General features: G+C 37.3%; 1 protein-coding gene across 12 annotated transcripts in view; it reads right to left on the bottom strand.

Annotated features, from left to right (window-relative positions):
- Positions 1–27,489, bottom strand: part of DOCK10 (dedicator of cytokinesis 10) — a 263,090-nt gene that overhangs the window by 26,318 nt on the left and 209,283 nt on the right. For 10 of the 12 annotated variants that reach the window (XM_032857354.1, XM_032857356.1, XM_032857358.1 and 7 more), the window contains exons 28-44: positions 23,915–24,061; positions 17,510–17,593; positions 15,325–15,421; positions 13,371–13,415; positions 11,377–11,552; positions 11,134–11,250; positions 9,935–10,046; positions 9,101–9,222; positions 8,899–9,013; positions 8,742–8,808; positions 8,469–8,516; positions 7,612–7,713; positions 5,501–5,625; positions 4,093–4,205; positions 2,307–2,444; positions 1,732–1,914; positions 1,092–1,202 (exon numbers count right to left, since the gene is read on the bottom strand). In XM_032857354.1, the coding sequence (XP_032713245.1) occupies positions 1,092–1,202; positions 1,732–1,914; positions 2,307–2,444; positions 4,093–4,205; positions 5,501–5,625; positions 7,612–7,713; positions 8,469–8,516; positions 8,742–8,808; positions 8,899–9,013; positions 9,101–9,222; positions 9,935–10,046; positions 11,134–11,250; positions 11,377–11,552; positions 13,371–13,415; positions 15,325–15,421; positions 17,510–17,593; positions 23,915–24,061 (1,902 nt within the window). The remainder of the gene's footprint in view (positions 1–1,091; positions 1,203–1,731; positions 1,915–2,306; positions 2,445–4,092; positions 4,206–5,500; positions 5,626–7,611; positions 7,714–8,468; positions 8,517–8,741; positions 8,809–8,898; positions 9,014–9,100; positions 9,223–9,934; positions 10,047–11,133; positions 11,251–11,376; positions 11,553–13,370; positions 13,416–15,324; positions 15,422–17,509; positions 17,594–23,914; positions 24,062–27,489) is intronic. The other 2 variants (XM_032857353.1, XM_032857360.1) reach the window with 1 other exon arrangement.

Raw genomic sequence — 27,489 nt, forward strand, 5'->3', positions numbered from 1 at the left:
ATATATATATATATATATATATATATATATATATATATATATATATCGGGAAATGAGTACCACAATAAGTTCAGCTCACAACCATCTTCTCATGTAGATGAAATACGGAGGAAGAAGAATAAAAAGGAAAAAGGAAAAGAAAATCCCCTTATGATGACAACACAGGATTTTCTCTCTAAGCTAACTTTTCTGTATAGCATAGGCCAGTGTTAGCTATGGTCATCATGTTGTACCTGACATCCCTAGTTCTTATCTATCCTACAATGAGAAGTTTGTATCTGTTGACCACCCTCCCCCAGTTTCCCCACTCCCCACCACCTGCCTCTGATAACCACAGGTCTGATTTCTTTTTCCATGATTTTCAGGTTTTTTTTTTGTTGTTGTTGTTGTTGTTGTTGTTATTAAGATTACACATAAGTGTTAAGATACACATAATGAGATCATACAGTATTTGTCTTTTTTGTCTGACTTATTTCACTTAACATAATGTCTATCCATGTTGTCATAAATGGTAAGATTTCCTCAGTTTTTATGGCTGAATGCTATTCCATTGAATATATACACCACGACTGCATTATCCATTCATTCACTGATGGACCCTTAGCTTGTTTCCATGCCTGGGCTATTGTAAATAATGCTGCTATGAACATGGGGGTACAGCTATCCTTTCAAATTAATGTTGAAACATTGTTTTAATCCCTGGGATCAGCCATGCCCTGGACTCTATCCCTGGACTTCTCAGTACTATAACTAAAGAAGAAGACTTTTGAAATTTCTTAAAGAATGATTCAATAAATTTGGCCAAGAGTAAGATTATAAGAAAATGACTGTATTTCTGGATGTTTGTGGTTAGTTTTCTTGTTATATCCCATTCAATCACACATCTTGCAAATTCCACTTAACAGATGACAGACTGCCAGTGTTAGAACTGATTATTAATTCAAACAAGTAAACTCAATGTTAGCACTCAGTTCAAGTCTCAATAAACAAAATACAGACCTTGTATTTTTTAATGATTTTGATATTTCACAAAAGAATTCAGTTTAGTTTTATTCCTAAGTCTTTGAAAATGCCCACAAAGCATTTCTTACTTTCATCTGCTTGTCTCCATTGGCAAAATTATTGGTAATTGCAAGGGAATGTTGAAACCGAGAGCCTCCAATCCCAGCGTCAGCTATTAACTGGCTTACGGCCTTGATGAGCTAGAAGAGAAAAGAACAATGGAACTTCAAAAGTGATAACTGAGAAATAGTAATTTTAAAGAAATCCATTGGACTGGATGAATGCATCTTTGATTTCTCCTTGTGGGTCCCAAGAGTAGCATCTTTATGCATTAAATTTTTAGAAGGTCATGTCATCTAGGGCGTTTCCTATAATTTTAGATATTTATATAAGAAGGTTGCAGGAATCTTGGGTTGCCTTAAAGAAAGACATTTCTGTGAGGAGAATCTGGTGGGGTTTGGCATTCTAGAGATAGCCTTGGTCTCCCGAGTTGTGTATTCTATTTTATTCTTTTCCCTGGCAGAAGAAAGAAAAAGTCCAAGTGGAGTTACGGACTTTGTTGATTTCTGCCCTCTTCCTCTGAGTGAGAGTTGACTGTGCCAAGTGTCTTCAAGGAGGGGTCTGGTAGAGGAGTTGGTAGCTTTTGCCTTGCAGCCAGGAGGCTTTGATCAGTGCTGGAACAGATGAGTGGTTTTCAAAACAGCATTAATGAAACTTGACAGCACTTACTTGTAAGTGAGACCGGACAATTGACTTCTGCTTGTTAAATTCAAAATTCTTCCTCATGAAAAAGTACAGAAGTGCTGATGCTTCAGTCTGCGTTGACCGTGACCTGTGGTTACAGCATTTCAGGACTTCATAGCAGAATGATCCACACAGGTCGGCTGGCCCCTGAAAGAATGCTGAAGGAAACTATGGAAATAGAAGGACTCGTTAAGGGTGGACCATGCTTTCATGTCGCTCTGTTTATGTTCAATTTCAGAATTCCTTAGAACAAAATCCACCTTTTTTTTAACCTTGTCTTTTTCTTCCATCTGCAAGTGGAAGGGATAGAATTGTATTTATTTAAGTCTATATTAATATTTTTTCCCCTAGAAATAATCATTCTTTACATTGTAAGTCTCCCATGCATCAATAACCAGTGACAACCCAGAACTAGAGATTAAGAACTTTGAAATGGTTTCTATTCATCCAACATTGTCGAAACACAGGGATCCTTTCCTCCATACTGAGAGATGTCAGGATTAATATGCATTTATCATCATCCTTCCCTGAGCTTTCACTGGAACCAAGAGAACGCTTACCTTGCATACAAACAATCTCAGGGAGGCAAACACATGCTTCAGTGCTGTGGCTGACTGGTTGACTTGGAAAAAGAGCATGTAGGTGTCAAAGACCCTCTTCATCATTGAATTTTGACATTCAGATTGTTGGAGCTGTCTCTGGAAATTTAACAAAGAAGTTATTTAGGATGAGTGAAAGGACAACTGTTTTCTTTTGAGAGATATTTATTGTGAACCTACTATGTGGTAGGCACAATTCTAAGTGCCGGAAATTGTAGTGAATAAGGTGATAAGACCTATGTTCCCACTGAAACTTATACAGCAGTGACTAAAAAAATCATGAAATAAGAAAATAGAGCAGAATGATAGGATATAATAAAAAGTAATTACTTTGGGGATAGCACTACTCTAGACAGGATAGTTAGTCAAGACCTTTTAAATGAATGAACTGATATGTGAACTAAAGGAATTGGTTATGGGCAGATCTGAAGGGACTGTTTAGTGAGAGAGAAACAGATAGTACCCAGGACATGAGTTGAGAAGAAGTTTATTAGTTCAAGGTTGAAAAGAAAAAAAAAGCAGAGCAGCCTGAGCGTGGGGCATGGGGTGAGATGAGGAGAAGTGTAAAAGTTGAGGTCACAGATGAGGTCTCAGAGAGGCAGGTCCTCGTCGGCTTTGATAAGGCCTTTGTGATGTCTGAGATTTGACTGACATTGTCACTGAGTAATAAATAATTAAAATATGGTTTTTGCTTTTCCTATTACCCATGATGACATTTCACCTGAAAGCAGAGCTTTCTTGGCATAATCATTCTGTTTGGTGCAGACTTTATTCAGTGGATCCAACTCTTCCAAGTTCAACCCTGAACATTTATAAGTTCATTAGATTGAGCTAATAGTTTAAATATCTTTATTGAGGTATAGCTGACATGTAATTTCTATAGTTCACATTTCTAAAATTTTATGTAAATGGAGACATACAATACAAACTTTTTGTTTGGCTTCTTTCACTGAACATGAGTGAGCAGTATTCTAGTGTATGGATATATGACCATTAGTAAAATCCATTCACCTGTTGATGTACATTTGGGTTGTTTTCAGCATTTATTAAAAATAAGGCTTCTAACAATGAATACTGTTACACTGAAAAGAAATAAAAAATTAAAAAAAAAATAAGGCTTCTATGAATATTTGTGTACACAGTTTTGTGTGACCAAATGTTTTTATTTCTCCTGGATAAATTCTCAGTATTGGAATGGCTGATCACATGACAGACACAGTTTCAACGTTTTAGACTGCTATACTGTTTTCTAGAGTGTCTGCATTCCCATAATCAGTGGATGAGAGTTCCAGTTTTTCTATACCCTTGCCAAAAATTGGTATGGCCAGTCTTTTTAACTCTGGTGATTCTAATAGTATGTAGTGGTATTATTTCACCCAAGCTACACAGATGACAAATAAGCACACAGAAAGATGTTGGGTCTAGCTGTCATTTGTCTCTCCCCTCAAGACTGAAAAAGTAGAATCACACTTCCCTTAGCTGGGCTTGCCTGAGAGTGAAGCAGGAGGAACAAGGAAAAATGTTTATTATTTGACAATAGTGACATATGTATGTACGTATATCATTTGAGCAGTAGTCAACTTCTGTTAAATTCTGAGTCTCATCTTTCAAATTTTTTTCCACTCACGCTTATGTTGATTTATGTAAGGTTAGTTGACTTCATAAAATACTTTAAAAATAGATTCTTGACTTCCTATGACTTTTCTACTTCCCATTTTATGTTGTGAAGATGTTAGAATCAACTTACCTGGTGAATCTGGGTGAAGAGGGATAGCAGGTCCAGAATAGTCAGGCAAACCTCTGTAGCTATATTGGCCTCTGTGTCCACATGGTGCACAATGTCTATTTCATTGGAGTTGCCTACAAAATATAAGGTAGAACATGCATAAATGTCTAAGAAAATTCTTTGTATCCCATAAAGGACTTTTTTCTATTATAACATATTCAATGTTTACTGGTGTTTTGTTAAGTGATTTATTAAATCAAAGTGCTTTTGTTTGTTCAATTGCCTTATTGGCTGAATCAAAACTCTAGACAGAGTCTTTAATGGATGCTATAGACTGTTTGTGTCTCCCCCACCCCCCCACCCCCGCTGATTCATATGTTAAAGCCCCAAACCCACTATGATGGTATTTGGAGGGGGATCTTTGGAGGTAATTAGCTCTTGAGGGTGGAACCCTCCTGAATGGGTTAGTGCCCTTATAAAAAGGGACACCCAGAAAGATCACCTATCTCTCTGTCATGTGAGGACCCAACAAGAAGGTAGCTGTCTGCAAACCAGGAAGAAGGCTCACACCAGACATCAAATCTGTTGGCACCTTGACGTTGGACCTCCCACCTTTCCAGAACTATGGGAAATAAATGTTTGTCGTTTCAGCCACCCAGACTGTTAACTTGTAACAACTCAAACTGACTAATACAGTGTGTTTTCCCTTTTCATATGTCAGCTGTAGATGAGAGTGATCCATTTACCATTAGTTCTTAATTCTTTTCCATTGACACAGGCACTGACAGAGTCACATTTCTCTCATTCTCAGTCTGGGTCAAGTTTTATGCTCCCAGACTAATAGACTAAACATGCAGTCTCTGTGGACAGTGTGCATTAATGGCCATTAAAGGCACTAAAGGTATTTATAGGTGAAGGCACATGTCTTCAAACAGGTAACTCTGGTCATATGCCCAGAATCACTAACATGTACATGGTACAAAAAACACCGGGTCCATTTTCCCTCATTCACAAGCTGGAATGTGTGCATTATTGTGTTCAAGATGTCACACATTTTGTTTCTAGAACATGGGCAACTTTCTGTTCTTCTTGAAGAGCAGACAATAATCTGGTTAAGAGAGGCCCCATAAGCCTGACAATAGCAAAATCACTTGATACCAGAAGAGCTACACCCAGGAGATTATACTTAGTGATTCGCCTTTTTCCTTTCTTCTTTATAAGGACACTACATTTTTTAAATCCCCTTCTCTGGTGATTTTTTCTCCTCTTAAAAAAATTCTCTGGGCTACAGCAAGCCTGAAAAGCAGTAATCTCGGTGGCATGCCAACATTTCCTACGTTTCTGAAACATTATAATGCATTTCATGTTTTCCACACATCTAGAGAAACACTGATCACCATCATGTTCCTATTATTTCTTGTTTACTTACTGGATATGGTGTTGTCTAACATCTGTAAGAGTTTGGGGTTTGAAAGTGCATTTTTGCCTCGAATTATAGGTAAGGTTTGTGATCTGTGCTGCTTATGTCCTTCATGAGTGGACGGGGTATGCATCCTGAAAATTAATAGGAAAAAATGGTTAATGTACGAGAGATATGACATACAGGTGTTCAATCAAGTATTCTAGATTGAGTAAAACATTTAAAAAATTTTTAAATAGAGATGTTGCATAAAAATATTGATTATAGATAACATGATAAAAAGGGGTTTTGAGAATACTTTAGGAGAAGTTTTTTTAAACCAAAAAAAGGTTCAGAAGGATAATTAATACCAAAGTATGATAGAAGAATAATAGATACTGAATTTAATCTGAACAAGCATATTCATTACTGTTTAATGAAATCATGAGATTCCATGGGAAGTTCATGGGATTCCATCCTGGTAAGGGAGAGAGCTAAGGGGTCCCTGAGTGCAGGTACTTTCCAGGCCAAAGACAATGGCTGGCAGTGGCTCTCATTTGATGTCTCCTTGGCACTTCCATCTGGGAAATGAGCCAGTGTTATGTGGAAGTAGGAACATTTCCCATTCTTAACTTTCATTTAAGCTATCTTTTGGCCAAGATAATAGAACATTTTTTTTTTGAGGAAAGCTGGCAATAGGAAAAACCCTGAAGAGTCAAGCCTATAGATATGGCAATGGTTTTCTCTTGGTGACACTTTTCAAGGCTCATTTGGTTCTGACCAAATCAAACGCTTTGGATGGACTGAGGCCCAGAAGATCTAACTTTGGTTTTCAAGAGCCAGAGGAGTCCAGGTCATTCCTGAAGCTACAAGAAATAATGGGTCCTAGGCTGTATGGCTTGGACCTTTGGGACTGGTTTATTTCCAGGTTTTGAGTGTATTTTAGTATGGAAATTCTGGAGGAAAAATTATGGTTTCTGGAAAGAGAGAGGTGGGAATGGCTAGGACCTGTCTAGATCATTCAGGAAGAAGCCTGAAATCTAACTGACCAAACATCAACAAAACTACAGTGATCTCAGGTACATGACTATAGTCTTTAAACATAAGAAGTCATTGTTTATAGTTCTCTATTCTATTACCATTTGCAAAACACACCTATTACATTTTCTCATTTACTTTCACACAAGGGGCCACTTTAAGGAGCCTTATGGATGAAGAGGCAAAATTTACTCCATGATTTATTGGTTATTTACCACTTTCTTATTTCTAAAATTCTTTCTAAAATACAGCCATTTTCCTATTATATATTATTATGGTACCTCTGGGAAGAATAAATCAAACTGGAGAAAATTTTAGCATAGAATTCTTACTTACTAGACCCAGGGGAGAATTAAAGTAGGATTTCAGGGCAAAATTTCCCCACAGGGTAGGTTAATAAAGGATGACTCCAGGTCCTATATGCTAGTCAAATCAGTGTAATGACTAGGAAACCTACCATAAGCTTATGGAGCCATCTAAATCCTCCCTGCCTTTGACCCGTTAGAAAACAATTTGAGCTCTAAAGATGCTGCTGACATATTACAATTATTGAGAGGAACGGGGATACAACCTCTCATCTTACTTTGTCACTAGGAGGTTAAAAAACATTAAACGAGTCATATATTGGAATTACATCTTTTTGGGTTCAATTAAATTAAGGTACCTATTAACCCTCATCCCATGCATGGCATTGTGCCCCGAGTGCACATAAATAAAGCATAATCCTTGACTCTTAGGTCTTCACAAGCTAGCAGGGCAGATCAGGCAGTACCTGAGAAGTTTTTTCAGAAAAACACAGAGTTACTTGAAATCTGCATTTGGTTTGAAGTATATGCATATGTACACATGTGTGTGTGCATCCACGCATGCTCATGTGTGTGCATCCATAACCCCATACACATATACACATCCATATCCATGTATCTATGCATATATATACACGCATATACATATATACAATACATTGATACATATGTATATATGTGTACACATATACATACATACACATGTATATACACACATATATACATACATATATACATACATATACACACATTTATACACACAATATGATTACAAATATCAAGCAAATGTGATGTTACCATTGTGACAAGGGACCTGATGCTTGACAGGAAGGATTAGATCCCTTGAGAGTTCCATTGTTCTGGGTGGACTGCACAAATTTAAATGCAGCAGCAATTTTTCTGCAAGGAAAACTGATGTTTTAATCATAGCTCAGTATTTGTAATTTATTTATAAATACAGAATGGCAACTGGCAGGTTGATTATTGAACAAAGAAATAAGTTCACATGCTATGAAAAACAGAATCATATTTTCTTCCAGCAATGGGAAATGGGGGTTTAGTTAAGGTACTGGGGGCTTCATGGTCTCTCATGAGAAAAGGATGTCAACACAGTAGTTATTCCAGATTAATTTTTCTCTTTAGCTTACTGGAGGTTATATTTTTTCTTTCTTTCCTTCTAATTGAAGAATAGTTGACACACAGTGTTATATTAGTTTCAGGTGTACAACATACTGATTTGACGAGTCTGTATGTTTGTGGCAGTCACCAAAAGTGTACCTCATCTATATTCCCTATGTTGTACCTTTTATTCCTGTGACTTTTTCACATTGGATGTATTTTCTTAAATAAGAATCTTCTACATTACATCTATACAAATGATAGGTAAGTTAGTTCAGACTATGTAGGAAATGTGGTTTCCTTTCAGAAAGGTATGTTTTGTGTTTTATTCTCTTAACAGCTTTAACTAGTCCTAGACCTACTACGGGTACAGGGTAATCATCAAACTCCTATGTCTACTGTGAGGCCAACCTTACAATCCTTATGTGCATTTGAAGATTTCTAACATATATCTATAAGTCTAACTGGATAAATCACTATTTGTCATAATTTTTTTAAAAGACCAGATTAACCGATTGGAATTTTAAAGTTATTACCTTATTATATTGCGTTTCCCTAGGTATCTGAAATTTTGAAGACAAACACTGGAAAGGAAAAAAAAAAGTCACATTCTAATCATTCATGCCCTTTTATTTATACAAACCATTCATTTAAGTACATTAGAAGAAAAATATTACATTTTCTTTAAATATTTCATCCATTACTAGTGATAGATAGTTTAGCATATGGGTCCTTAGAATGAAGGATGGCATACTAAACTATTTTGAAGCTTCAGAAAAAAATGTTAACAAATCAACTCTATAACTTACTCCAAGATGCTGAAGAAGTCAGATATCTCTGGGCTGGGTGCTCTTTGCCAGTAGGCAATCAGTGTCTCTGAAAGGAAACACCATGGAGCATGAGACTCTTGGAAACTCAAAGTTTTTTCCTTTTTAAAAAATTGTAATTTTCAAGAGCTCTCCTTACCCTCCGAAATGGTCTTCATAATGTGAAGAAAACACATGAGAAGACTCCTGGTTTCTGCTTGATCTAACTTGTCAAATCGAAGGGTTGATCCTATCAAAGACAAGGGTCTAGGGACCTAGGAGTGGAAGAATCAAGAAGGGTTGAGGTAGAGTGAGAGACTGCTGACTCACAAGGTGCTGCATAATTGGGAAAGAAGCCCCACCTTTTCACAGTTGTCAGTCTTCTCACTGCTCTTCTCATTGGTGCTTGGGTTGGAGTCAAGACTTGCTAAGGAGGCTCTGGAGTCAGCATGGTTTACTGTAGAAATAGCTATTGATGAAAATGCTGCAAACACAAGCCACAGCACACAGATGATAATGAGATGCAATGGGCACACACATGATGACCCAAAAAGATATGGAGCATGGAGGTGGTGGCAATGTTGGGCAAGGCTGACATAACAGAGTCTGGAATTGCCATTAAAGACATGCCACATTGTAAGAATGGTCATGAAGACCACACTGGCATTTAAGGATTTAGGAAAATTTAGGCCATTATAAATGGAAATAAAGTACTGCTTGTTCCTTTGATTTCTTAAAAAACTTTTAAAAGAAAGTTTCTCTTATAAAAATGTTTTAATAAATGTTCATAAGGTGGCTTTTGGGGAAGAAGCTTTCAAGTTTTGACAGTTTATAAGAATTGAAGATGACATTTCCAAAACAGTTCTTGGAAGTAAATTTTGAAATTGATGGGCTATTATATTTTACAGGTTGTACGCAATGAACACTTAAAGATTGTTTCCAGAATGAAGCAATTTGCTAACATCTGAGCAGATTGCTCTTTGAGCCAAGAAAAACTGAATGCTAAGTAGAAGAGGAAGCCCCTGGATGGTTTTTAAATAAATGGGTAAAGAAACTCTTTAGCTATATAACTAAAGTGTACTTTGACATACAGAAATTATGCACATTGAATTATGGAGTGGGTAAAAAACACGATGATATGTGACGTAAACATGGATGAGAGTGAAACACAAGTGTTCCCCAAAGGTCTTAAGTACCTGCTATGGAGTTTAAAACATCTTTAGAAAATGATGTGTCCACAGAGTTTGCATGTTTCATAGCTGACTGGGTGTGAAATCCTCCATTGGTGCTGAGGTCGTCTCTAGACCCCTGCATTTCAAGCACAGAAGAGATTAATGGAAATTGCCATATTTCAACATTGGAAACCCACACATGCTTTCTTTGTTACGCTTTTGTTTGATGCTATTTGACTTGACCTTTCATATTCCAGCAAAGGTCTTCTGAAAAAGCAGGTAGTAGAAATGGATAGTCACAACCATACTCTTCGACAAATCCATACCCCTAGTCACCACTTGATTTCTTATGTGATTTTTTCCTTTTTTAAAATGTAGTGGAAACTACCTTCTAGATATAAACTAAATGGTTGGAATGGCTACTGATTTTTTATGGATTATGCTATAGATTACATATCATTATAATCATGGGTCATCTTATGTATATTACTAATACTAAAAACTAATTCCAAATACTATGTGTCAGTCTCTATAAGTGTTTTCTACTAGACCATTTAATCCTCATAAGAATCCTGTGATGGAGTAATTCTATCCCATTCTATAAAGAAGATAGTAAAGGTTGAAAGAGCCTGGATTACTTATCTAAGGTTACATTGCTAGAAACTGGTATCACTGGGATTTGAACAAGGTCTTCCTCTAAACAGCTTTCCAAAGGCATAGCTCCTAACTTCGAGGTGGTAATATCTTGCCCTCCGTAGTGTGTTAATTCATCTGGGATGTGAACAGAAGAATCCGATCTCAGGTGGCTTGCTGTGCAGCCGCTATGGTGGCTCAGTGGAGGAGGGATGGCAAAGAGGCCACTCCTGGTTGTGACTGAAGCACTTGGCTACACTAACATCAGGTGGTCATGAAGCTCATGTAGGGGAAAGGTCAGGGGAGGGAGGAGCGGCACGCTGAGGATGGAGCCATGCATGCAACAGAGGAACCTGGTAAAAACTGGATAGGACTGGAAGGTGATACAGAGAAGAGAGGAAATTGATGGATGAGGTGGAAGGCTTCAGGGACCAATGTGGACCAAATGACATTGATGCCAACATCTCAAAATGGCTAGCACGAAATGCTTAGTTTGCTCACAGTTGAGGGAAAATAGCTCTCCAGGGCAAAAATACAAAACAGGAAAACTCTTTATTAAAATCAACATTTGAACCATTTTATAAACTCACCTGATTAGATGTGTTGACAGTAAAAGGATACAGGTCCTTTAGGTAAATCCTTGGCATGTTGTCCAGAAGCATGCCATAGAGGGGCATGTATAAACTTGCTATCTGGGCCTGCTTCTCCTAGGGGGAAAGGTAGTCAAAAGAAATTATTCACATAAAAATCAACAGACTTGTAGGTTTGCTATGCATTTAATGCAGTGAGCCATTAAATGGTGTTTAGGGAAGGGAGAAAAGAAAATCACTCACTGGTTGTCTGTATCGATCATCAAATGAATGCTTAGCCATTAAATTTTTTAGGACAGCTAAAGCTAAGTGCCTGATGTCTTGGTCTTCTTGCAGGGCAAAGCCAACTTCTCGGAGTAGAATTCCAATTAAGAAGTGTTTGCGGCAAAATTCATTTGTGACTGAATATTCAGGCATATCTTTGTGAGGAAAGCAAAGAGATCATGTTTTTGAAAATCAAATGATCACTTTATAATTCAGAAAGATTTATCCAACAACTACCAACCCTCTCACCACCAGGGAAGGATTCAGTAATACAGTCTTACTACAGAGATGAGAAATGGGAGAGAGGAACATTCCAGAAGTATTGTGTGTACACTACTACCAATAATATTCACTGACCATGGTCAAATTCTATAAAAGTGTTATGTCTACAATGTTACAGGAGTTGAAAAGAGAAGATTGATTTTCTGTCTGGAAGAATCAGGAGGTGTGACTGGAAGGAATATGTTGAGATGGGCCTTTGAGGCTGTTGAAGGTTTGGAGAGGCAGAGGGTCAGGAGTCAGTGGTGGTGGGGGTTGGGGGTGAAAGAGAAGAGGTTGGGAGGACCAGGGGACAGGGTTTCGGTGGCACAGATTTCTGAAAGCACAGTGTATGGGGATTATAGGTTGGGGGCATACAAGTCAGCACAGTAGCCAAGATGGGGTGGTGGGAATTGAGACTTGAGGGGCACTTGGGGCCAGATGATGGAGAGACCTAAACACAAATTCTTTAGCTAGTGCCTAGGACCCTCCACCATTTGGCACTGAATTCTGTGTAGAAAGGATTATGTCACCAAAGGCTTTGAGATCAGACCTGTGCCTATTTATTTGTTCACATGGCAACAGGATGTAAATGAGTTATTCCTTGGGGGAAATGTGGGATAAGGGCTATAATACAAGAGGTTTGGCCCTGGGGAAGGAAGGGGAGAAGTGAGATGCATCTGGCCTGGGGTAGGAGGACCCACGTAGTAGAAGAAAAATGACCAGGACAAGTTGGCTGAAGGATGTGAAAGAGCAAGAAGAGGAACACCAAAGGGAATGCAAAATCTGGAGCCTGAATTATGGAGAAATTGGAATCTTAAAATTTCCACTAAGTATGGATTTATTTGGAATTGCCCAATGTGCTTCCTAAATGTAACAATTAATAACAGGACTAGCGCCCACTTCTAGAACACGTATTGAGTGCCAACATGAGGCCAAGCCCTTTATAGGGGTTATCTCAGTGAATCTGAGAGGTTACACGTTAGATGTAATGAGCTGCTGAAATATAACAGTCATCACTGACTAGGGGAAAATGAAGCACGTGGAGGTTTGTAGTCTAGGACGATGCCACTGGAGGTGGAAGAAAAGGGAATGTGAAAGTTCTAGAAATAGTGGTCCAAGGACGTAGTTAGGTTAAAAACATTTCTCTGTGTAATAGTGAGTATTCATGAGGAGCCAAAAGTAGAACACAACTTTGTAATTCCCAGCCTAGGACTAGAGAAAAGTTCTGCCCAGACTGTTCTAAGTTATGAATCTATTTCAAGTAAAAATGATAATTTCAATCTTGAGAAATGAGCTCAAAAACCAGACCGTGGTTTATTGACAGAAATATATCACATGAAGCTAGTTACACTGAACAAACATGTTATTGCATATAGCTGGGAATTTTGTTTATGATACACCCTAAGAAAATTTTAGATGATTTGAGAAATTTAAAAAAAGAAGTAAAACTCTGGAGAATAAAATAAGAAAGAATTGAAGTGGGCAAAGCATTTAATTATCTGTAACCAATGTTCAGTCAGCTTATTGACTGTTTTGATTGTATGATAAACATATGGCTATTTTTTGGCATCTGGAGATTGGAAATTTGTAGTATGTATATCTATCAATATTATCTATCAATATTATATGTAGTGTGTGCATCTGTCAATATTATCAGATTATGGTATGGCTACTGATGCTTAGATAATGTAATATAAAATGTAATTATTTACCTGATGCATGTAACTCTTGAGTTGATTCTGAAGGTGTCAAAGGATCTGGATTTAATGGGAATAAATAAAAAGTTTAGATATACACATACTCAGGTATACACCATATTCATTAACAATTGGTAATTTATACTGAAAAATTAAAATATATTGTCCTAAACTATAAGTAAGACTCTTCAATAAAGTTTTGTTTCTTGGAAACAAATACCATAGGTTGTTTCCTTAAAAAAGGAAGCCATGAACAGAATTATTTTAATTCTTGGCCTTGTACTTGAGCACCTGTTATTTTCTATCAGAAATCTGCATGCCACAAAACATATATTTTTATGTTCATTGTTGATAATATTAGATCTATAAAGAGACTATTAGGACGTTTCCTGAGCTACTGACAAATAGTAAACAATTAGAATTAAAATATAAAACAGGTTTGCTCCTCTTGAGTATCTTAACCATCATGTCTCACCCAATAATAACTTGGCACTAGTTTATAAAATAAAAAGGAATACAGAACAAAAGTCGAAAGTAACGTTTCTACCTCTTTTTCTATAAAGACATTAAAATTAAATGTACTTTGTAAATAAGAAAAAAATGGAATAACTAATTAAATAGCTTAGGTTTATTCCTTAATAGAATTCAGTAGCTTATATTTAAGATTAAAATGACGAAACTTTCATGGTATGGCATACCATAAGAGACTTTTAACTACAGAGAACAAACTGAGGGTGGCTGGAGGGAGGTGGGTGGGGGATGAGCTAAATGGGAGAGAGGGATTAAGGAGGGCACCTGTGATAAGCACTGGGTGTTGTAGGTAAGTGATGAATCACTAAGTTCTACTCCTGAAATCAGTATTACACTATATGCTAACTAACTAGAATTTAAATAAAAATTTGAAACATAAAAAATAAATAAAAATAAAATGACAACGCTTTCATAGGCTTGATAATGTACTTTACCCTATTTTTCCTCCAAAATATTATGCACACTTTACTCTATTTTCCCTCCAAAATACTAGCTTTGTATAATACATATAGTAGAAGTTGCAGTACGTGTGAGGAGGCTCTTTACTATCTTAGTTTCTGCTTTCCATGAATATCAAAACTGTGCCCTGTGGATAATTTACTCACACATTAGAAGCAAAGCATTTTCTCTTTCTTCCTCTCTCTCTCTTTCCTCTCTCTTTTCCTCCCTCCATCCTTCATCCCACCACCCCCTTCCTTCCTTCCTCCTTTTCTTGAGGTATGATTGACTATAACACTATATTGGTTTCAGGTGTCCAACATAATAATTCCATATTTGCATGTATTGCAAAATAGGAGCAGAATATTTTAAGTTCTTAAATCATTTTAGTGTTTTCTTTGAATCTTGATGATCGATTAGCTTCTGATGGCTAGATGTGTGATGGTCATTTTGGTATCTATCTATATTGGTATATATAACATAGATATTAATAAAGTTATAAATGAAAACATTTTCTGTAGACCATTTATACTTTAGCAAATATGGAATCGAGGAACCCCGTTCTTCCCTGTACAGACATCAGGGGCTCTTTCTAACCCACAGATGCTGAGTATTTACAGTGACGCCCTCCTGCCTGCCTTTTTTTTTTTTTTCTCCTTTTCAAGGCAAAAGTTTTTTTGTTTTTGCATAAAACTCATTTTGAGGAATTGCATTTTAAATAATTAGACACTTTAATTGATACCTTTAAGTGAATTTGTACTCACAAAGTGTAACTTCTCCCCCTCATAATTTTCTGCCTTTCAAAATCAAAAGTAAGTTTTATTTTGGAGACAGTAGAGTAAAAGTATTACTGTAGGTTAAAATTTTTTGATTTATAATCATTCAGGCACAAACAAGACCAAGGAAGTAGGAAAAAAAACAACACATAAATGAAGGTAAAAATAAATAAATAAATTTGAATGTTCATTTTGTAGGAACTGGTGCAAATTCTGGGCATTACCTGGAATGTTTGCTGATCTTATGGGGAGACACAAAGGAATAAAGTGTTCATGCTGACATACTTCTTGAAGAAAATCAAATTTATACTGGCATAAGGTCTGAAAAAGAGGCAAACTAAATGACTTATTTACTCACCAAGAAGGTTAATAAAAAAATCTGCCTTTGAATCTTATACCTAGAAAGAAGATGTAGTTACTTTTGTGTACTTTTGTTTCTGAGCTTCTAAGAGATATGAAGATATGATCTTACCCAGTGGTATTTTCCATTTCTTTTAGCTTCTATCAGCCCATGTTTATTCTGAGAGGGCTTGTGTCTCATCACAGGTACAGAGCTCTAAAACTACACTGAGCTCATAGAACAGGTGACTGCAATCAACCCTTCTTATCCAGTGCTAAGCAAGATAATGGCCCACGTGATCTCTCTGTAGGTCTTTTGTTCTCAGACTATATTATTTGATCTCACCTCTTTCCTGCCCTTGCAAACAGGCCTGAATTCTCAATCATGTTTTGATTAGGACAGTGATTAATGGAATTCAGACATGGTCTAAGGCAGCTTAATACATGTGTTAAAAACAATCACATAAGCAGGAACAATTAACCATTCATAAATATTCTGTTTTCCTCATTGTGCAGACTAAGTAATCAATTTTTAGGATCCAGTTAGGTTGTATTCATTGTATTCACTAATATCATCCAACAAAATAAAGTATATTCCATTTGCTCGGATATTTTAGAATTATATTTTGTGGCAACTTCAGTTAATAATTTAAAATACTCTCATTTCAAATGAGGATAGTATGTGACCTAATCCTTTGTGCATCAAAGTGAATAAGAGCATAATTAAATTGTATGTTAATTATTTTTCATTGAGTATGTTCTGTTTGGTTTCTGAAAAAAATAAATAATTTAGGCCTCCTGGAATTATATCTAAAAGGATATTCGGCAAATTTCATGCATAATTGGAGCACTAACAAAGAATATTCTTTCAAAAAATATATACAGAGGGAGCTGGATTCTCAAAATCCAAATGGCATATAATCATATAACTCCCCTAGTCAAAAGTAAATCTCCACTGCCCAAAATGTTCAGGTTCCTAAGCATGGCATGAATGGATATAAGAAGATTCATTATTTATTTTTGGCTTCTCTACATTCATTATTCTTTCCCAATACCTAGAAAATTACCCCTTGGGGACTTTCCTTCTTCCCAAAGGACAAAGGTTAATGGGGAACTATTAGTTCTGGTGACCGGTCTTCCCTCCTTAAGAGGCAGGCATGTGACCCAAAGCAGGTTGGTCACACATTTCCTCTTTGGAATGTAAATCTTAAGCAGAGGGTTAAGGGGAAGAAAATGGTCCCAAGATATTTTTTAAGCAGTAGTGAGCCTTAGCCACATGGTTCTTCCTTTGCAATTATTCTTGTGCCCTGGCTCCTGTTCCTTCTCAAGCTCAGCTCTCCAGCTCTTTCACTGATGCCTTTATGCTTCTAATACTTTCCCTCTGCTCAAACTGACATGAGTTTCTGTTGCTTGCAACCCAAAGAGACTTAACTGGTACAGCTTTCATGATCTGGCCCATATCCAGTCTTATTTCCTTCCAGCATATGTCCTACTATAGCTCAATGGTTCTCAAAGTTGAAAGAATATAAGAATCACCTGAAAGCCTTATTGTAATATAGATTTTGGAATCCCACCTGCCACAGTCAGCTCTGGGATCACTGGTCTGGGAACCACACTTTGAGAATCACTGCTCTCCAGACAGCATTGTTCCCAATCTATCTCCCAACACATTCTCCCTACTTGGGAAAGGGGGTCAACTGTCCATTTTTCCCTAGGCTGAAGGATTTCAGAAAAGTGAGACTTTCAGTGCTAAAACCAAGACAATCCCAAGCAAACCTGACTATGATAATTGCAGCTGAAAAGTATCACTCCTTTCACCGCCCACAGGAAATAGAAGTGAAACCTACATGTTCATTCCAGACTCCACACTCCACAGTCCCCCTTTAAGAAAGGATGTGGGAGACGAACAGATGGACCATTTTAAAAGGCTGCCTCTCATTGGGATAGAAACTATTTGCTGATGCAGAGGATGGATAGGCTAATGTTTTAAGCAGGAAAACACAGAGACTAGTAGATTTATTTATAATGCCAGTGGTTTAGAAAGCAATTAGTCCTTCACTTGGTTCTTACCTTGAGATCACCAGAGGAGAACATGCTGACGTAATTGTTAACCATCTTAAATACAAAGCCCCGATCCATAAATGTAAAACAGCGCTAAAAAATACAAAATTGTAAATTCAGACATTTTTGCTTTAAAGGTCATTAAAGATTTTAGAAAAGGTGGTTAAATATATTGAAGTAAAATGACATTTAACTAAATGTGTTGTGTAATAAATGTTTTAAAAGAACTCTACAATATGTTTAAGCATTCATCCACGTATGGCAACTAATTAAAACGTGAGATAATGTGCACATACCAGAAAGTTACAAACCCTATTTGTCAATTTTATAAAACACCACTTAAAATATTGCGGTGAAATATTATAGCCCTTTCCTTTCTATACAGGTTTTAGCTTTTACTTATCTATTTATTTTTTTAAATCACTTAGTTACGTTTTATTACTGTTCTTTTAGTAATTTGACTACACAGTTTATCAGGTGAAGATCCTTTGCTGTACAATAACTGGGCGGGAACAGAGGTGGCAGAGGTGGGTCAGGAAAGCCTTTTTAAATCTCCGGCTTCCTTTAACCAAGTAGTTTCCTTTCCAGGCAAGGCAGCTTGAATTTGTGGAATGAAGGTAAGAGACCCTGAGATTTCCATCTCTTACTCTGTTGTCAAGGAGGGTCTTAAACAGCAAGTAGGTTGGGAGGAGACAGGCAAACACATTCCAAGTTGGCACAGTATTCTCTCTCCAAAAGACCAATGGCCGTGTAAGCAGTAACTGAGCAACACTGGCCAAATGACTGTGCTGGGGAAGTGTGAAGTAGGAGGCACAGACCGTATTTACTGATTCCAGACCCTGGGGAGGTCATCACTGTGTGCATGGGTTTGATTCCATCATCTACATGGATGTGAGGACGTACATGGGAAAAACTTGCTGCTGCTGTACCACTTAATAGGGAAGGTTTCTTTCTTGTCTCTCGAGTTTGACATGTACCATTGCAATGGTTTTGCATTTTTTTTGGATCTCTTCTCAATTTTACAAACAAATCTCTTCTCTCAGAGAGGACAGGATGTAAAATTGGTCACAGATAGGATATTTATCAAGTAGAAAGTCTCCCGTTGAAAGATATCTGTGCATAAACAACTATTTTCTCTAGTAATGTTCTTCTAATTGTTAGGGAGGTCATTTATATTTTTGTTTTATTTTCCTTTCCCTTGTCTTTTGGTTTCTTCTGATTGTTATGTACCTACTCATTCCTTACTATGTTAGTATGCTGCCCCATTTATATTTTCATTTTTAATATGAATTTAAGTTCTTTCAATAACTCTCCATTCACTAAAAGGTAAATGGCTCCTGTGTCCTCCCATCTGCGGGTAGAGTAGTGGGGAGAGGCAGACACCAGAGCACAGTCACAGTCACAGGTTCAGAAGATGTAAAGAGATGTAAAGAGATAGGCGAGGAAGAAAATGGGGGTTTTTCTGTTTCTGTACAACATGGGGTCCCAGCAGGTATGTCAAATCCTTGCAGGTTCTCCAGCTGTAGGAGTTAGTCCGCAACCTCGAAATATCCTCAATGTGGAGTTTTTCCAGAGAAGACCTCCCCTTGCTGTCTTCTTTCTGTTGGGAAGGGGTTTGGGTCTGACCTTACAGAGAGAGGAGGACCATCCAATACAACTGTGGGATCTAGAAACATCTCAATAAAAAAGCAGATGAAAAAGAACCCTGGGGAGTCAATAGTAAAGACACAAGGGCTTTTGACTCAATGGAGAAGGGGTTGGTGAGTTCTCTCACTGAAACAGAGTAGTGGCAGTTGTCCCAAACAGGGGCGACAGTCATTATTCTGCAGAGCAGACATGATAGTTTTGAAGGAGGTCAAACCCCAGCCTTAGTGACAGGGAAGATGGGGAGAAGTCTTGCTGCCCTGGGAATCGAGGAAAACCCATTTAGGGTTTCTTGAGATTGAAGAAAGACCTATGTGGTAAGTTTGTCATCCTCTTTCCAAGGGGCAGTGAGGGAAAAAGGATACATATCTTAGGATGTAAGATCAGCAGAATCAGCCTTCTGCCTGCAGAGAGCCCTCCTACAAGTCAAGCTTCTTCAAGCGCCTCTCCTGTCATGGGTCCATCTCCTCATTGCTTGACCCAAGTGCAGAAGTTCTTCAGCCATTGCTGAAGTCTAGAGGGGCCTCTTTGCTTTTGTTTGAAAATAATTTATATTAAGTTTATAGTAACAAAAAATAATTCGTAGCAAGCTTTGGCAAAACTGTGGCCCATCAGCCCAAACCGCTTGTCTTGTCTGTCTTTCTTTCTTTCTTTCTTTCTTTCTTTCTTTCTTTCTTTCTTTCTTTCTTTTTTTTTAAGATTTATTTATTTGAGAGAGAGAGGGTACAAGTGGGGGGGCCTCCAAGGTGGGTAGAGAATCTCAAGCAGACTTCCCATTGAGTCAGACAAGGGGCTTGATCTCACCACTGTGAGATCATGACCTGAGCCAAAATCACAAGTCTGACATTTAGAATGAGCTACCCAGGTGTCCCCACTGTCTGTTTCTGTAAATCAAGTTTTATTGGAACATAGCCACACTCAATCATCTACATATTGTCTATGGTGAACAGTTTATGACTCTATCGTGCTACAATGGTTGAGTATTTGTGCCAAAGACTATATATCCTGTGTAGCTAAAGATGTTTAGTATTTGGCCCTTTACAAAAAAAGTTTGCAGATTCCTGATCTGGAGGATAACTTATACTCTACCAGAATATTCTCAGTTTGGTTTAATAAACTAAAAGCCAAATATTCTAGATTATGTGCAAAAATATATTGTCATAATAAAATAATATTTTTATTTAACCGATTGTGAGGACATAGTAATTTTAGTCTATCATTCATTTGGTGAAGGGTATGAAACCCCAAACTGTAAAATGAACCAGATGAGAGTCCTTGCCCTTTCTTTATATGTGTTACAAAACCACTGGTCCTACTATTTTCTTTTTCATCTTGGATACTTGCTTTCACTCCTGTGCTAGATATTAGCTTGGGTGCCACCCACAGCAACTTTTCATGGATAAACTCTGTGGAAAACACTTACTTATTAAAAATCATAGAATCTTTAAGTCAAATAAACAAATACAGTGACCTTCTCCTTTTCAGACACTCACTTATTCACCTTCTTGTGATGTTTACAGAGAAATATCACAGATGTTTATTAAACATATTTTGCTACAAACCAAGACTATCTCCTATATTAGATGATTTCCAAATGTTGTCCAAAGTTAACTGAAAGAAAGTGATCAGTCAGGCACATGTGTCAAAAGATAATGTCTGCCTGAGCAGGAAAATACAAATCACACTGAAATTTCCTTTGCTATCTCCCTGGTACTATGCTTATATAAGAAGAGTATCTAGATGGGTTCACTCAGGTAAATGGAGTTGTGACCCAGACTGGCAGTAAGAAGAAAAATGAGTAGATAGTCACAGGTCCATTTGTATCCTATATACTTTTAGGAGAGAACAATAAGAGAAATGGACAAAGTTTTGGCTTACTTGTTAAAAAATATTACTTTCCCTCCCCTGTCCCATCTTGTTTCATTTTCCCCACTCCCTGCCCACCCCCACCCCACGACACCCTGCCCTAATGAGACCAAGGAGGGAGAAAAACCATAAGAGACTCTTAATCTCAGGAAACAAACTGAGGGTTGCTGGGGGATCGTGGGGGAGAGATAAAGTAGCTGTTATGGACGCTGGGGAGGGTATATGCTATGGTGAGTGCTGGGAATTGTGTAAGACTGATGATTCACAGACCTGTTCCCCTGAAGCAAATAACATACTATATATTAATAAAAAATATTACTTTCCCATAATATGATATAAAGGAAGGCACATTCCGACCTAGGACATTTTTATATGCCCACAGCAGAGATACTGTTCTTTCCATTCTTGGAAAACAATCTTGGCACAACTATGGTGTGAAAATTATATTCCAGTTGTGAAATTCCAAAGCCATTTCATTCATGGTTATTTGATTACTAATGTAGGATTTAATAACCAAAAGAGGCAAAAGTCATTTGAAGCCCAAACTGAGCAAATAACCCTTATCATATTTCTGGGAATATGAGATATTTATAATGCCAATAGCAGGAATGAGCAATGTCGAGCAGCTGAAAGCTCAAAGTTCATCAATTCACAGGCATTATGCCAAATGACTACAGTTTTATACTTCAAAAAATTACTCTCTTTCCTATTCCCTTTTCCTCTCCTAGTTCAAAAGATTCATCTAATAATCTTTACAAAATGTTTTAAAAGAAGTTTTCAGGGTCAAATAAATACCATTGAAACTAAAATTTGAAAACCATGCTTGGCAGAGAGGATCATAGGGGAAAGGGAGGGAAAACAGAATGGGAAGAAATCAGAGAGGGAGACTAATCATGAGAAACTCAAAGAAACTGAGGGTTGTTGGAGGGGAGATAGGTGGGCAGATAGGGTAACTGGGTGAGAGGCATTAAGGAGGGCACATTAGGTGATGAGCACTTGATGTTATATGAAACTGATGAATCACTGAACTCTACCTCTGAAACTAATGACTGAACATATGTTGGCTACTTGAATTTAAATAAATAATAAAAAAAAGAGAACCATGCTTGTAGAGTGGACTTTTATAATGTACAATATATTAAACTGTTTCCACTTATAAACTTCACAGTTTTATTTTTGATTTGCAGTCCACATAATCTATATAATCTTATAGACTTTTAAGACTATAGATGTAGAGATTATGTTTGCTTTTATCTATTGTCAGTCCATGCTTTTTACCCACAAATTTCACAAAACGACTGGTACCAATGTTAGCCTTCTACTCCATCTTGTCCTTTTCAATCTTGGACATTTTTTATTTGCCCCCAAGTGAGACAGTGTAATTTTATGCACCACAAGAAGCAACTTTTGTATAAATGTGCTCTAAGGGAATCACATTTATTCCAAGTATAGAGCATTTAAACCAAGGAGGGTAGATAAAGGTCTTTTCTCTTTTTAAAAGACTTGCTTATTCATCATTCTTTGCAATTTAGCGAAGAATATTGCAGATGTTTCTTAAACATAATTTGCTTACAAATTGGAAAGTATCATTTTTTCTCAAATTTCTTCTTCTATCAAACACCTCAAATAAACTATTGGCATAGTAACAAACTTTATTTCCATAGGTCTTAAAATGTGATAGAAAACTAATTTTTTTCTTCTTTACACTCTTCATCATTAATTCTGACCATTCCTTTTTCTTTCAAAAGCAGGAAAAAAGCAAAAAGAAGGGACACAATTTTGAAGAAAAACAGTGAATTTTAGATGAGACCACATAGAGTGTATAATTTGAAATGATGTTTAATACATTAAAAATGGATATAACTGGATTAAAACTCGCCAAAGATAATTTGGTCTAATTTTATATCTTCCTCCATGGTCTCTTAGCTTTCTTTATATAGTTAGTATTACTTTATGTATTCTTACACTTATCCAGTATGTTCCAATGGGCATCATAAAGATACAAGAAAAGTGGCTTCATGAAGTTTACAATAGTCAATAGTTGGGCAAAAGAAGGAATAAGAGAAGAACATGATCTTTCTAGTTGGATGTATATATTTTTAAAGATTTTATTTATTCAAGAGAGAGAGCAGAGAGAGAGAGAGGGAACAAGAGCGAGGGGGTAGGGGGACAGAGAGAGGTATAGGAAGACACAGGCTTCTGACGCAGGGCTTGATCCCAGGACCCCAGGATCATGACCTGAACTGAAGGCAGACATTTAACAGACTGAGCCACTCAGGCACAACTTTCTAGTTTGATGTATTATCTCTTTAATGATATACTTTCATTTGACATTTGCTTTTTTTTTTTTTGACTAAGCATATTTTTTTTCTCAATTCCATCTCTAATCCAAAGAAACATAACTATAATACTATGTGCGTGTGTGTGTGTGTATGTGTGTGTATGTATGGAGTTTAGTAAGTAATTTCTCAATACTTTGATTGTTTTAAAAATGTGATTAGTGTATTACAAAAACATCAAATTACCAAAAGTTCCCAAAGCAGCTGTTTGACATCATTGTTGGAACTATAGCCAATCAAGGGCAGAAATGCCCAAGATCATTTGCCACAGTGCAGCTTTTCCTTTAAAAACCTCATTTTTATCTTTACCAATGTTTATAAATACTATGATTTGACAATAGTCAGTCAAATGGTTACTTTTATTAAAACTTGGCTTTTGTTCTATGTGACTCCAAATTGGAAAAAAAAATATTAGAAAGTATGATGCATCAGTAGAAGTATTCACCTAATAGTGATAGTTCTGACTTCTTATCATAAATGGAGATGTGGATTGATTAACATTTAGAGTAGCTCACATCCAAGATCATGAAGGCTTGAACGGAACGGCAAACTTTTAGAACTGTACCTTAAGAAATCGGGCAACGCTATGATTTGCCCTTCTTGTTTCTTCAAGTGCATCCTTGTATTTCCAAATCACGTGATCGCATAGGACCATGACAAGATTGTCCAACTCATTCTGATAAGATTCAGGAAATCTTTGAGTCCGAGAAAGCTAAGGAAAAAAATGGATCATTTCTTTATAATGTGGCATGTCAAATCCTAAGCCTGGAAAAAAAAAGAAACTGAAAGACTGATTTCATTTTGTATAACATCAAACAAAGACAGTGCTTTTGGAAACTTGAAAGTGATAATAAAATAGAAGCCATTTTAATTTCAAGATAATGATTTCCATCATTTCCATTTCATCTTTCCTTCTATTTTGCCCAATGAATTTTTCACTTTTTCATTAAAAAGTAAAATACATATTAATTGCAAACTATTCAAACAGTGTAGAAGTGTAACATGTTCTATGACTTCTCACATCTTAATTCCCCTCCCTTCCCTCTTAAAAAATAATTATAATGAAATTATTCTAGATTTACATTAACACATAGTTCTCTATTTTTTTTAAAGATTTTATTTCTTTGACAGAAAGAGAGAGTGAGAGAGGGAACACAAGCAGGAGGAGTGGGAGAGGGAGAAGCAGGCTTCCCACTGAGCAGGTAGCCCCACGCAGGACTCTATCCCAGGACCCTGAGATCATGACCTGGGCCAAAGGCAAATGCTTAATGACTGAGCCACCCAGGCACCCCATAGTTCTCTATTTAATTTTAAATCATTTATTTTGATTTTTTTAAGACTAGGCATGCCCCAACTATAAAATTTCAATGAATGAGTAACTGAGTGAGTACAGATGTTGGCTTGAAATGTTCTCTAGTAAATTCCAGGTAGTCTTTTCTGAAAAATTGATTTCAGCTTTATTGAGGTATAACTGACATATAAAACCATAAGACAGTTAAAGCGTACATTGTGTTTTTTTAAAAAGATTTCATTTATTTATTTGAGAGAGAGAGAGAGGGAGCGAGTGAGAGCACAAGCAGAGGCGAGGTCAGAGGGAGAGGAGTAGAGGGGGAGGGGAGGAGAGCAAAAGAGGGAGAGGGAGAAGGAGGCTCTCGAGAAGCAGGGAGACTCAGGGCTTGATCCCAGGACCCTGAGATCATAACCTGAGTTGAAGGCAGATGCTTAACTGACTGAGCCACCCAGGTGCCCCTAAAATTGTGGTGTTTGATATACATGTGCACTGTGAAAGATTCCTTCCATCTAGTTAATTAACATATCCATCATCTCACATATTTATCTTTATTTTTGTGTGTGTGGGAACATTTAAGTTTTACTCTTAGCAATTCCAATCATATGACACACTGTTATTAGCTATAATCATCATGTTTTACATCAGATCCTCAACCCTTCTTCATCTTGTAGCTGCAAGTTTGTACAAGGTGGTCCTAATCTCACAGTCCCAGCATATGCTGCAGCAGGTGCCAGTGAGAACTCATAGTCAAGAGATGTGTCACCAGATACATGTATGGACCTAAACTCTCTGGGTCCCCAAGGACCACCCCTCAGGTCCAGGAATCTTCTCCTCCTGTTGGACCTCCTGCACAGGGTGGGGGAATTTCAGGCAGCTAAGTTTTCCCATCTTTCTGTAGTTCATGAGTTTACCCAGTCCTTTGGACAAGATAGGCAAAATTGATTCATCTTGACAAGTTGGTTTTAAAATTAGACTTACATTTTCACTATAGACAGAAACACAAAATTTAGAGATAGACTGAACTACGTAATTCTAAGATTCTCTGCACCCAGCCTTCCGTGTTGCTGAATAAAAACCATGGAGGATGAAGTTATAGGAATCACTTAGAATATACATAAGTTTCACTATGGGAGGCTGCTTTGGTCTACAACTGCCTTTTTCTTTTCTTTTCTTTTCTTTTTCTTTTTTTCTTTTCTTTTCTTTTCTTTTCTTTTCATTTTCCTTCCCTTCCCTTTCCTTTTTCTTCTCTTCTCCTTTCCTCTTTTCTTTTCAACTAAGTCAAGGCCCTCAGGTGCTTCTGTGCACTGGATTTTTTTTTTTTTAAAGTCAACTTACCAGGACACTGCTATATAGAGTTTTGGGATATTATGGTTACCCTCCATGCATACTTAACACTTAGTGTGAAAATTAAATTAAATTAACAACAAATAAACACAAGGAATTTAATTACATGCATCATTTTAATTCTGCTCCAAATACCTTGGGAAATAAGAGTAAACAATTCTTCTACACGAAAGCAACATTCATTTTTTAAATAATCAAAGCACATTTGTAGATTTCCTCTTTTCCTTTTGTTAATTCTCTACGATGCATGAAACAGACCAGCACCGACATTGTCTTCACACAAGGACACGTGTTGACACCTTGGACTTTGATGTTCCCTGTTTCACTCTCTTTTTCTCTTGCTCTCAGACTCCCCTTGTGGCCCACTCCCACTCTTAACATAAAGGTGCTCTGACTAGTAAATACACGAGTAGTATTTTTAACTGTTCTCCAGAAGTATATCTCCAAGGCTCAAGGTGGGAGAATTTCTGCTCCAAGGATTGTGGATTTCTGTCTCAAGACAGAGGAAGAAAGGGGGCAAAGGGGTGGCATAGTCTAATCTCAAGCAAAAGAGCCAAAACAGGATGGGAGAATCTGGACTATGGTACTGCGTAGGTCGCCACGAGCAGGCACAGAATGCATGGGCTGACATTCAGGCATTTGGCAGTTTTTTAGGAACAAGACGTTGATGGGAAGCAAAAGGTTAGCCAGTACAATGAACCTTTTGCCACTAGAGATGAGTGCAGAGAAGGCATCCAACAGTTCATCGTAAACAGAAGCTTGCCTTGGTCAAGACAGCAGAGGTCATCGTGTGGTGCTATCTGCCTCTCAGGGGACTTAACCAGGCATCTTTTCTGACCTCCTCAAATCTCCCACACTCCATAATGACAAAAACTGTTTTAATGGTGGGAAAAACCTTACACTTCCCAATTGAAAAAAAAGAAAGAAAGAAAGAAAGAAAATGCAGATAGCTTCAGAGGTGTTTATTATGAATGCTTTTCGGTCAAATAATCATATCAGGTCTTTCCTACTGTGATGCAGGGAGATGGTTAGAAATCCGGAAGGTGATGGTCCCTGGAAGAAAAGTGGACTGTGGGGTTGCCCCTGAAGGGGTCAGTGAGAAGGCAACTGGAATCGATGAAGATAAATTGTTAGACACAAAGACGTAGCCCATGATGAATGCCTTTATTCTTAACTGTTCATAAGCATGTCTGTGACCTATTTGAGTAGACATGTACTCATGGGAATGAAAGGATTTTAGTCCAACCTGTTCTTTTTACCTGTTAGATGAGAAAACAGGCTCTGAGATATTAAATGTCTTTTTTATCATCCATCAAGTTAGTGGTAGGGCAAGGATTTGTGGTGAAGTTTCCTAACTCCAACACTGCTTAAAAACAGAGAGATAGGGATCATTTTTATCTTCACATTAGATTTTCTCTTCCTTCCAGACAGGAGGTTTTTATCTCTGGAGGAGGGAGAGTGGACACAGCTAAAAAGCAAATATAAGACCTTAGAGATAAGTTAAG

Source organism: Lontra canadensis, unplaced genomic scaffold (genome assembly GCF_010015895.1).
Source record: "Lontra canadensis isolate GAN:19392208 unplaced genomic scaffold, GSC_riverotter_1.0 scaffold13, whole genome shotgun sequence".
Taxonomy (NCBI): Eukaryota; Metazoa; Chordata; class Mammalia; order Carnivora; family Mustelidae; genus Lontra; species Lontra canadensis.